Source organism: Cynocephalus volans, chromosome 3 (assembly GCF_027409185.1).
Source record: "Cynocephalus volans isolate mCynVol1 chromosome 3, mCynVol1.pri, whole genome shotgun sequence".
Classification (NCBI taxonomy): Eukaryota; Metazoa; Chordata; class Mammalia; order Dermoptera; family Cynocephalidae; genus Cynocephalus; species Cynocephalus volans.
Window position 1 is genome coordinate 168370079 of NC_084462.1, and position 12850 is coordinate 168382928.

Consider the following 12850-nt stretch of genomic DNA (forward strand, 5'->3'; position numbering starts at 1 on the left):
CAGATTTGGCCCACAGGCTTGAGTTTACTGACCCTGGCTATAAGGTGTTCTGTGATACCCTTTAACATTTTGTTAAAGAAGTTTTCTTCTGTTCCTAGCTTATGAAGTGTTTTTTTCTTTTTTTTTTTTTTTTTTTTTTTTTGTTCTCATGAACAAATATTAATTTTATCAAATGCTTTTTTACATCTCCTGGAACAATGATATGGTTTTTCTCTTTTATTTTGTTAATTTAATGAATTACAACAATTGGCTTTTTAATATTAAACCAACTTTGCATCCCTAGTATAAACAGAACCTAGTCAAGATGCGTTACCTTTTCTACGCATTGCTGGATTCAATTGCTCATATTTTGTTTAGGATTTTGGCATCTGTGTGTTACTGATATTGGCCTGTCCTTTTCTTTTTTTTCTACTCCCTATGTTTGGTTATGCTAGCCTCGTAAACTGGGTACTGTTTCCTCTTTTTCTGTGCTCTAGACTAGCTTATGTAAGTTTGAAATTATTCCTTGAATTTGATGGAACTCAACATTGAAATTATCTGGGCCTACAGTTTTCTTTGTGAGAATATTTTTGACTTACTGATTCTGTTTTTTTAAGTATTATAGAATGATCTTGTTAATTGTATTTATGTTATTTAATCTCTCCTGAGTATGTATTATTTCCCCTTTTTATTCCTAATATTGTTTATTTGTGCCTTCATTCTTCTCTTCTTCATTATTCTTACCAGAGATTTGTCAGTGTTTTTAAAGGACACTCTTTTAACTGTATTAATCTTCTCTACTGTATTTTGTTTTCTGTTTCATTAATATCTGCTCTTATCTTTGTTTTCCCTCTTTGACTTTTTTTGGGTTTATTTTGCTGTACTTTTTCTAATTTTGTTTAGCTTAATTTTCGCCTTCTTTGCTAGTGGAAGCATTTTTTAAAGCTATAAATTTTCCTTAAAGTGCAGATTTAGCTGCATTGCACAGGTTTTGATATGCAGTATTTTGTATTATGATTCAAGTCAGTGTACTTTACAATTTCTATTATGATTTCTTCTTTAACCCAGGAGTCATTAAGAAATGTTTCTTAATCTCTGTGTATTTTTTTTCCTGGTATCTCTTTGTTACAGATTTCTGCCTAATTGTAGTTTGATTAGGAAAAATCTGTATGATATTCTCTTCTTAAAATTTGTTGAGACTTGATTTATAGCCCAGTAGGTGGACAGTTTTTTTTTTTTTAATGCACAATGTCATTATGTGTTTGAAAAGAAAATATATTCTATTGTTGTCATGTGCAGTATATAATATATAGTATATTCATTAGGTCAAACTTCGTATCTTCCATCACGTGTTCAAATCTTCTGTATCCTTATTGATTCTTTTTGTTTGATTATTTCGTCAGTTATTGAGAGAACTCTTGCACATAATTATTTAGCTATTTTTACTTGTGGTATTATCAATTTTTGATTCATGTATTTTGAATCTATATTATCACGTACATACAGATTTATAGATATTATATTCTCTTGAGGAATCAAACCCACTATCACTGTGCTTTGAACTTCTTTACCTTAATGCTTTGTCTATTAATGTATTTTCTGGTAGTTATATAATTAAAACAGCTTTTCTTTTTCTATTTTTTAATACTAATGTTTTAGGTGAGTCCGAAAGTGTTAGGTAGATGGGTCAGATTATTCAATCTGATAATCTTTGTCGTTTAAGTGGGGCATTTAGTATCTTTTTATTTCTGCCTTCTTTTGTGTTTTTTTATTTGACCCATTATGTTAGGCAGAATTCTAAGATGACTCCCCCCCACACACACACACAAAATGACCTGTACCCTTAAACAGTCCCCTCCTCTTGAGTGTAGGTGGGACCTGCAACTTGCTTCTAATAAGTGGAAGATGGCAAAGATGATAAAATATCACTTGCATGATTCTGTTACATGGCAAAGATAAAGGGATTTTCTCCCTGCAGATTAAGGTTTTTGTTCCATAAAAGAGAACGGGAAAATGAGCCTGGGAGGAATTTTGGCAGTGCTACTATCCTCTCTCCCAGCCACATCAAGGGAAGGGGAAACGGGGGAAAGTTTTCTCAAGATTCTCTCTGCTCTTCCCTATAAGCTCCTGGTGGATATCCCAGAGGAAAAGGCTGCAAGAGGTGCAAACTCTCTAAGTCTCAGGGCCTGCACATACTCACACTAATGCATACTCAGTCTTTAGCAAATTAGCAAAAACTTCTAGCATAACATTGCCAGTTTATATGGCATTTTGCGATATCTGTTCCAAGTAAGCAAATGTTCAGGTCCTGTTTCTACCTGTAGGTGCCTGTTTCCAAATTTCAAGTTAATTACTTGCTCTGTGACTTCAGTTCTCTTTTCAAGAGTTAAAATCAGTTTGATTCCTCATGCTGTAATGGTGAGGAGCATACGTTTGGCCTAGGTTCAAATCTGTGAGACCCTGTACCTCAGGTTCTTTATCTATAAAATAAGGATAATAATTGTACCACTACCCAGAAATTGATGTGAGGACTGAGTTATACATGTAAATTAATTAGAACAGCACCTTGCACGTAGTCAGCACTCCATATATATTAGTAGCAGTAATAGAAGTTATGATTTCTCTTTTATTCTACTCAATGTCAGGAAGAGTGCCTTGCACACAGGAAGCGCTCTACTTTTCCCTGGCTCAGCTTATTCATCTTCCTCTTGTCCCTCCCTCCCCACCAAGAGCTTGTAGGACAGATATAACTGGCTAAATCCTAGCCATTTGCACCTCAATTTCTGTAACTTCCATGTAACTTCTCTACCCAATAGAAGTGCGTCAGAGTTTTGTAAAGGCTATAAAGGCTAAAATTATAGGCAAAGTTCTTGGGCATCTTCAGTCTGTAAAAGAATAAAATTTTTTCTGTGTATTTAAACTTTGTGGATATCCTGTAGAAATGGTTCTGAAGTTAAACCAAAAGAAAAAAAGGAGCATTCCCAAACATCTCCGTTTTCATGGGGTGGGCTTTATCCCACCCCATGAAGAGAAGTTGAGAAACATGTACGAGGTTTTTATGGAATAATTATTTCTTAATTATATTTAAATTATCAGTTACTTAAATCAGGACTCCATACATTATGGAGAGAGGTTTCTTTTCATTTCTTCAAAGCCTGAAGTCACAGAGGAACGGCTTACACTGACGCCTCTGATTTTGACAAGATGGGAAGGTGAGGACGGTGCCACCACAGTGATTGGGAAGGACATTGGTGCCCACGGTTGGTGTGAAACGTTCAGATAAGACTGAGACCTACCAGTAGATCTTAGTGCACAAGTTTAAGACCCCAAATAGTCATTTGTTTTAGTTCAGAAAGGAAAATGATTGTATTACCTATATTTAGAATTACAGTATATTTTAATATCTTAATTCAAATACTTGAATAGAACTTTATATAAAATTGTAACATCTTCTGGAAAATATAAATTAACTTTGTAAACCCCCGGGGAACCATTTTTTTATGCATAATCTGAAGATCCCCAATTATATGGATTTATAATGCGGTTGATGACTGTCAAATCAAATGTTCTCAGCCCTCAGGGGAACCCCAAGACCAGAATGATGTGTTAATAGAAGAAATGAATGGATTTTCATCCCTTGCAAGGTCACTAGTACCTTCTTCAGAGAGATTACACCTAAATCTACCTAAATCCAACAAAGCCCTCATGAATGGTACTGAGAACAACTCCACTACCTCCCTGTCCAGCATGGATTACACAGCTTCTAGGCCCAGGAAACAGTGCTCCGGAACCACGTACGGCAGAAGGCCCAGGAGCGCATTCCCAAATTCCCACCAGTTTCAGTTAGTCATTTCAAAAGCACCCAGTGGGGATCTTTTAGATAAACATTCCGAACTCTTTTCTAACAAACAATTGCCGTTCACTCCACGCACTTTAAAAACAGAAGCGAAATCTTTCCTGTCTCAATATCGATATTATACACCTGCCAAAAGAAGAAAGGATTTTACAGATCAACGGATGGAAGCTGAAACCCAGACTGAATTGAGCAGGTATGGGAATGAAAGTAGATTTTTTAAAAAGCTATTAAACTTCCCAAGCTCCTTAGAAATATGAATGTTACTTATTGTTTCAAACATGATTGTAGACCTTTTTTAGGTTTTTTAATATTATACTTGCAGAGAATCCTTAGAATATGTCATCAGACAGCATTTGTGTGAATACACTTACTGACTTGTGCTAAAAGTGGCAAAACATGTTAAGTGAAAGGCACAGTAAGAGAAAAACCTCAAGTCCTCACTCATAAGTGGGAGCTAAAAAAATAAATAACTATAAAAAGAAAGAAAGATACAACAATCACAATAATTCATTGAATTTTCAAAAGGAGAGAACAGAATTGAGGCCACCAGAAGTGGGAAAGGGGGAAGGAGAATGGGAATTAGTGAAAAATTGGTAAAGGGCCACAAAAAATGATTACATTGTAGAATGTTGAATATACTAATTATCCTGATTTGAGCAGCACATATTGCACACCACAGGTATTGATATTCAATGCTGTACCCCGTAGATGTGTACAATCAATTATGTTTCAATAAATAAAAAAATGGTTTTAATTAAAAAATATTTTATTTTATTTTATTTTTTTGACCGGTAAGGGGTTCGTAACCCTTGGCTTGGTGTCATCCACACCACGCTCAGCCAGTGAGTGAACTGGCCATCCCTATATAGGATCCGAACCCGCAGCCTCGGCCCTCCCGCCGCACTCTCCCAAGTGAGCCACAGGGTCGGCCCTAAAAAAAATTTTTTTTAAGTGGCAAAACAGTGGGCTATAGAGGGGGAAAAAATTAACCCTTTATCTAACTACCCCTATGCTCTCTTCTCTGCAAATATTCAGGGCAGTATTGTATGGCAATAACTGCCCAGGAATAATCAGGCAATTAGGATGATTTCTGGAAATTATAATCTGCTTCAATAATATTTTCATATAACAGTGCCTGGCACATGATGAATATTCAATAAAAGTTTGCCAACTGATTAAAGAAACAAAGCTTGTAAAGTATTAAGAGTTGGCTGATTTGTGATTGTAATAGTTTTTTCTAAAGTTACATAAACAGTGTATCCGGTATTAGGTTTTTGTTATTTTAGAAAGTAAAAAACCATTAAAATATTCTTTGGCTTTGGCTTTTTTTTTTTTTTTTTTTTTTGGCAGCTCTTTGTTAAGGGGATCCAAACCCTTGACTATGGTGTTACAAGGCCACGCTCTAACCAACTAAGCCAACCAGCCATCCCCAAGACGAGTATTCTTTAGGTATAGATAAGAGGTACACTAATATCAGATGAGTCTGCATACATTTAATCAAATAATTAAGGAATTGAATCTATGATATGACTTGTCAAGTGGAAGAGAAATGAGGAAAGCAAGGTTATCATATCCCTTTATGATTACATTTATGAATGTTGTAAAGATAGTAGTTCCCACTTCCCTAGTCTTACCCTGTCTGAAATCTAGCTGCTAATCAAAAGGAAAAATAAGCATTTATAATCCAAACCATATCTATTTCCAGCAGAAAATATGCATTTTATAAGAGTAGATAGATCTCATTCTCTTATGTTTATTTTTTCTAGACAGTAAAGTTTGTCATCACAGTGTTTTTATTTTGAAGGATTAACCATTATTTCTTTAAAATACTTACAGCTTTCAATCTGATTTGGGGGCAGCTGAGACCAAGAACCTGACAGATTCAGAAGTGAACATCAACCAGGTAATAAATATGAGGTCTTTTTGTGTTGCCACATTGGAATTACAGATGCTTTTATATAGTAGAATAGTGTGACTATTTGGACTGTGAAGAATAATCTCTTGGTGGCACTTGTTGCACATGATATAGCCAGGATACAGAAGGTTTGCCTATTTACAAATGGAATTCTCTGAATGAACAGGTGGATCCTGCCAAATGTGGGAAATCATTTGTCATTAGCATCTTTTCTAGATTATTGATTGGCTGGACAGATAGATGGGTGAATAAAATACCATAAGTATTGTTTTCAAAGATACAGACCTGGATTACTAAAGGAGCCAGCAAAGTTGTGCAGAGGTTGTTTGAGTTTTTATGCCTGTATATTATTGGAAATTAGACATTTTATAATAATAGATAGATATCATCCTCTTATTTTTGCCTTTACTTTTTCAAGACTGTAAAGCTCTTTGTCACAGTATTTATATATTTTTAATGCTTAGCAATCATTTATTTTAAAATATTACAGGTTTAAGTCTGATTTTGAGACAAACTGATTTATTTTTATTTTTATTTTGGGGTATCAGTCATACACTTGTGTCCTAACACATTTATTGTTTATAAAAATCGTATGTCTATTAAAAAGTCAAACAGATTCAGGGATACAAGAATAAAATATAATCACACTCAACTTATGTCTTTCTTTCTGAAAACGAGTAAAAGGTGGTAGGCAAAAGGTGCTAATTGGAAAGAAAATTTATTCTGTAGCATTCTTTGTTGTGATATAGCGGTCACTTTTATCTACTGGACATCTCTATTCCGTTTGAAGTTTGCTTTGTTTCATTTTATTTCTGCTTTCATAATGTATTTTTGAAACAAAAGAAGATTTATTCTTTTTATTGTATCCCCAGGCATCGAATAGTGTGACAAATGATACCAAAGGGAAAATAACCCCTTTACCTTTACAAGGGGATGGCTTAAGGTGGAATGAGATTAAAGACGGAGCTCCTCAGCATTTCTCAGGAAGGTAAACAGTTTGTAGGAGAAATAATTTCAATTGTCTGTATCTAACTGCTTTCCTATATAACAGACATATGGTATGTGCAACGTAAGTACTATTTTAATTATATGCTCCAATCAATTTTAATGTTGTACAGTTCAGCGGCAGTGTTAGTTTTACTAGGGAAATTTTACAAAGTCAGGTGCTCAATAAAGATTTAAATGAGTTACTTTGAATGTGGAATATACTGATTTTCCTGATTTTCGCATCACATATTATACACAGGTATTGATATTCAACGTGGTACCCCACAGATATGTACAATCGTGTTTCAGTAAAAAAAAGAAAAGTGATACAATAACATTTATTAAAAATAATAATAAATGAATTACTTTGGTTAATTCATTAATAAAGGGAAAAGGGACATGAGCTTGTATTATCTGTTATCACTATTCATATAAAAAAGGATTTTCCCCAAGATGAGCCCTCTGGCAGTGATGTTAACCTGTTTACATGGCATAAATAGTACTGAATCTTACCATTTGAGGAATCATAACTTGTGATTTTGAATAATCACCATATGCTAGTGCTTGATCTGTCCATGCTGTGTGCAGCCACTCTTAATAAACTATTCATCATGTTTAATAATTATGGAATACTACACCTAAACAAAAATGATAAACTAGCAGGCGGTGAGAACCTAAAAGATGCCTTTGATAGTTCCTGCTGTCAAATGCATTTTTAGTGTCAGAGATTGAATATGAGATGAAGGGGGTGGAAGAAAGGAAGGAACAGAGATTAAAAAGAGGGCAAGAATGAGGTGTTAACGTAGCAGACCAGAAGGAAGGCACATGTGATCCCCTAGGGCCCAGCTTCTCCCTCAGGCCTTTGCTAGGGAGATTTTACCTACTAAAGCCACCCAGGAGTTCATTGTTAACCTCACTGTCCTTGAAATTCATGGTTGCTTCAGCACACATAACAATATTTATAAGCTGTTCTTGAGCCAGTCTGCATTGAATATAAAAAAATGACCTAAAGAAAGGAATATTTATCTTTTCTAGTAGTTTCTATCTAAAAGAAGTAAAGTAAAATATTATAATTGAGTGTACTTGAATAAAAAGCTTGGAATTAACTAATGGTACATAACTGAATAATGACAAAATTTATCTTAAGGACCAGCTTAAGAAAAATTTCTGTAGGGAAATTTCTGTTTCCAGCATTGTTTATATGGTAATCTTAGTCAACCCCTTGTATATGGTAGGGAAGTGCCATAGTGTTTTAAAGAGAATTGTGAATTTGTAACTAGAAAACTAGTTTAAAAACCTATCTTTGCTACTTACCAACATTAACCCTGGCAAGTTACTTGGCCTTTCCAACCCTTGGTGAACTCATTAGTAAATGGGAAAAATAATACCTAGCCAACATACCCCACTGAGTTGTTTAGAAGATTCAATTAGATATGAAAGTGCTTAAAAATTTTCAAAACCTAATACTACTAGTGTATAGTATAATTGAACACTTATTATAGGCCAAGCATTGTTCTGCTCAAGTGTTTTAACTTTCTCTTTCTAAGACAATATATCACTATTCCATGCAGCGTTCTTCAGGGAGTAAAATGTACTCTGAGTAAGATCTTTTTAACTTCTTAATTTTGTTTAGTGGTAATCAAGAATAAGAATCACAGAAACCATTATTAAGTAAGTTTGGCGTGAATACTTATATCTCTTACAACCAGCTTTGGGGCATCAATCATTTAATACATGCTAAATTTGAGAAAATGACCAGAATTTTCTGGAATAATTAACAAGCATCTCATTTTTATCTCCAGTAGAAATTTGTCCCTAAGTTAATAATACCTGCTATTTTTTTAATAATTAGTACCCATAATTCTTGTTTATTTTTATAAGTAAAAATAATAAAGAAGAGTTTTAGAGAAATGCAGAATTTTGGTAGCTCAGGATACTCTTTCTAGAAGTTTCTAACCTCACTAGTTCTTTGCAGTTATTCTACTAGTAGGTTTTAATGTTGTTTTAGTTGTGTTATTTTCAGGGAAAGTGATTTATTTTACAGGGTTTCATTTATTCCCACACCCACTGCTTGTAAACAAGCAAGACCCTGTGAATCAGTTTGAAAGTGTACTTTGCATATGACATTTTAATCTATTATATAATTTGCTTATTAACTCTTCCTTTTATATTTGCTAATTCAGTATTTGAGTGGTTACTTGCTATTTACATTTTCTATTAATTCCCTAATTTCAGCTAATTAAAATTTACAATAGCATCAAATTTTCTTGTAATAGCTACTAAAATATAGTTATCTCATAAGATAATAAATGTGTTGAAGTAATTAAAAATTACCACTATATTTATGTTCACAAATTTTCCTATTAGCATTTGTTTCCAAACGTTTTAGGAAAATAATAAATTTTTCTGCTTAGTAACTTTACCGATCTTAAAACAAGATGCTGTTCTAAGAGCAGGAGAGAACTTCATAGTCGAAGCTCCAGCTTCTCCAGAAGACTTTCCTCTTTCCCTCCTGGAACTGCCTTGCAAAGGGGCTCCCACTCCTGTTCCTGGACACTGTCAGGAGCCAGAGGAAATTTAAAATGCTCATCGTGGGGAACACCTGCTTCCAGTGGATCACATTTGATTGTCCTCCTGCCCTTGGTTGCTTTCTCTTTTGTTGTGTTTAATTCTGCTTATTGTACTATTATGGATGTTTGCAGACAACTATGAAATTTTACTCTATTAGGCAGTATTTTCTCAGTTTTAATAAATATTTATCCTTGCATAATTTGAGAAGCTAGACGTACATTTGTTTTATAATATTCCCCTTAATAATATGAGGCAGAAGTATATTTGTAATAGTAGAGGCAGATATTTCTAATTAGGTACTCATGTTTCCTATAGTTTTCCAAGTAAGCAAGCAATAATTTTTATGCTGTATATTGCCTTGCCTTCACAGTGAAGAAGAGCTGTTGTATCTGAGTTTCATTGAAGATGTAACAGACGACATTTTGAAACTTGGTTTATTTTCAAACAGGTTAGATTTTTTAATTGTGTTTTGGTAGTTGAGGTATACATTAAATATTCTTCATATGATGTTTTCAAGTTATTTCCACATGTTAGGAAATGAAAAAATATGGTGCTTTTGGGGATTATATTCTTACAATTGATAGCAAGTTGTAAAGAATGTTTAATTAATACTCTAGGGCAAGTTCACAGTTTGGGGGAATTATAGAAAAGAATAGAGGTTTTATTCATTTAAATATTATATCTCTTGGTTACAACAGACTAGTAAAATTAATTTTTGCTTCTTATTTGCAAAGCTCCACAATCCCATTTTACTTGCCATGAGAATCAAAAGCAAGCATTTTTATTGCATCTGTTGCTAGTATTAGATCTAGGAAAATGAGGACAAATTAAAACTTAGGTTTGCACATTGGAAGTAAGATGGAGAGTTTGCAAAACCAGATTAGATATTGCATTTCTGAAGGAAATTGTGTCTGGAATCTAGCTTGAACATTTATTTATCTAAAATTCATTGGGCGTTCATAAAGGCTCCACTTTATGTTATGTAGCACAGGACCCCATTATGAATACTACATGCTTTCTCTGTCGTAATAATATGACAAGTGCAGAAATATCCAGTGATTTATTTCTGTCCCCTACATCAAGTTTTTGGGTTTTTTTATCAAAGGAAATATTTACATTATTGGTATATAATAGATATATATTTGAAAAGATATATCAAAAAGACCTAAGTTTTTTGGCAATAATTCTGTTTACCTCTTTCATTTAAAAAGTTGGTTAAAAATCTTTAAATAATGGGTATAGAGTATCAGATTCTCAAGATGAAAAGTTTTGTAGATCTGTTTCACAACAGGGTGAATATACTTAACACCACTGAATTGTACACTTAAAAATGGTTAAGATGGTAAATGCTTTATTTTTTTTTTACCACCACAACAAAATGTTTGCATACAAAATCATATGTATTTATGCTTAAAAGTTTCCATTTTTCTTTTAAGATTATAAGGCTATTTATTGCAGCATTTTTTATAATAGCACCAAAAAATGGAATCAACCTAAATGTTGAATAGTAAAGGTTTGGTTGAATAAATTGTAGAAAATTTATGAAAATGAGGTCTGTTCAGTGATTAAAAATCATGTTGTAGAAGTAAATTTACTGATACAAAAAGATGTTCAAAATACATACAGTTGATTAGAAAAAACAAAATAGATACCCAAACAGCATGTATTGTTTAATTCCAGTTTTGGTAAAGAAATATATGTGTATAGAAAAATGCCTAGGAGTGCATATTCAAAAACGTTAACAATAGGTATAAAAAGTAGAATACAGATTTCTTGCTAAATTGCTTATGCTCAATAGTGTTTATGGCTCATAACTTCACTGAGAACAAATGATAACAAAGGAAATTAGTTGTTTTTCAAGAAACCGATTGATATATTCATGTGACAGCAAGATGAGCATGGTGTAGTAGAAAGAATAAATTCTCTGGAACCAGAGACATCTGGGTAAAATCTCTTAGAGGCTTGTGACCTTAGGGGAGAGGAAATTATCATCTTAGAGATGTAATTTTCTCATCTTTAAAATGATTTTTACAGTACTTTAGTCTCCCAACACTGGTCAGGATTAGGGGTAAAATGATTATTGTGTGTCTAGCACAAATGTCTAACACTTAGTGATACTTAATAAGTGATAACTTTTACGTTATTATATGGATATACCATCAGTTGAATTTTTTCAAATATAATTTAGGAGGCACTGTAAAATATCTCTGTAGGAGGAGATTCTTTACGGTTTGGTTTTGGGTGTGTGTGTATGTGAGAGAGAGAAGGAAGGGAGAGGTTTTGGTGTTTGTGTATGTGTATGAGGGAAAATGAGAGCGCTTGAGGGGGGTGAGAGAAAGAGAATTTTTGTGCCTCATTTAAAATATTTTGTAAGTAGCATACAGTCTTTCAGAAACGTTGGCATCCATTGTGTAACGTGAAGCAAGCGCACAGTGGAAGCCATCCTAGCTTCCAAGCTGGAGAACTTGACAGAACGGAGAAGGATTAGTCTCCAGCTTCAGAAAGAAAAAGATTAATCTTCAAAATATTTTTCAACCTTTAGTAGCTCCGAGATTACTTGGCTTATTTTATATGTAGTTGCTTTTCTGATTTTTAGACATTAACATGTTTATTTATCATTTGTAGGTTTCTAGAACGACTGTTCGAGCGACATATAAAACAAAATAAACATTTGGAGGAGGTTTGTCTTTTCTTATAACTTCATTAGAAAAATTTTAATATAGAAATAATTTTAAAGTTTCTCCATACCCTCAAAGACTGCATTAAAAGCAAGAGCTTTTTTTTCCCCTTGGAATTTGGGGGTGGGAGTGTGGAGATAAGAGGAGTGGGAGGGAACGTATTAATCCTGCTGAGATTAGCAGCACTACAGGCAAAAGTAATTCAGTTAGACTAGCTTAATTAATGTAATTATTCTCATCTTTTTCTTAATCCCAGGGGAAAATGCGCCACCTGCTGCATGTCCTGAAGGTAGACTTAGGCTGCACACCTGAGGAAAGCTCAGTAAAGCTAAATGACGTTGACACGTTGACAATACTTGATTTTGAAAAGGCTGGGAATTCAGAACAAAATGAATGTAAAAATGGACACGAGGTAACAATTCAACAGGAACGTCAAGAATACCAAAAGGCTTTGGATATGTTAGTGTCTGCACCAAAGGAGGAGCATGAGATATTCTCTTCACCGAGTGGATTTTTCATGCCCATCTATAAATCAAAGTGTTCAGAAGGGGTTATAGTCCAACAGGTGAGTGATGAAACGAATCTCGAACCTTCAACTTGGGATGAAAACAATCCGAGTATTTCGGACAGTTTAATAGACCAGGAAACCTCTGTGAATGTCATTGAAGGCGATAGTGACACTGAAAAAGTTGAGACTTCAAATGAATTATGTTGTCTTAGCACATCACTCCCCCAGTCTGTTCAGTTCTGCAGCATCAACGGTGACAATAATTATGACCTGGAATTACCAATTCTTAAAATCATGGAAATGAACATTGAGGACTGACTGCCCTTCAGATGCTTGATCTTCATTAAACACCCCAA

General features: G+C 34.0%; 1 protein-coding gene across 2 annotated transcripts in view; it reads left to right on the forward strand.

Moving 5' to 3' along the window:
• SPATA7 (spermatogenesis associated 7) overlaps positions 1-12850 on the forward strand; it is a 36452-nt gene extending 23602 nt beyond the window's left edge. For both annotated transcript variants that reach the window (XM_063090934.1, XM_063090935.1), the window contains 6 exons: positions 3553-4028; positions 5672-5738; positions 6623-6738; positions 9679-9756; positions 11934-11988; positions 12243-12850. In XM_063090934.1, the coding sequence (XP_062947004.1) occupies positions 3553-4028; positions 5672-5738; positions 6623-6738; positions 9679-9756; positions 11934-11988; positions 12243-12812 (1362 nt within the window). In that variant the 3' untranslated portion in view covers positions 12813-12850. The remainder of the gene's footprint in view (positions 1-3552; positions 4029-5671; positions 5739-6622; positions 6739-9678; positions 9757-11933; positions 11989-12242) is intronic.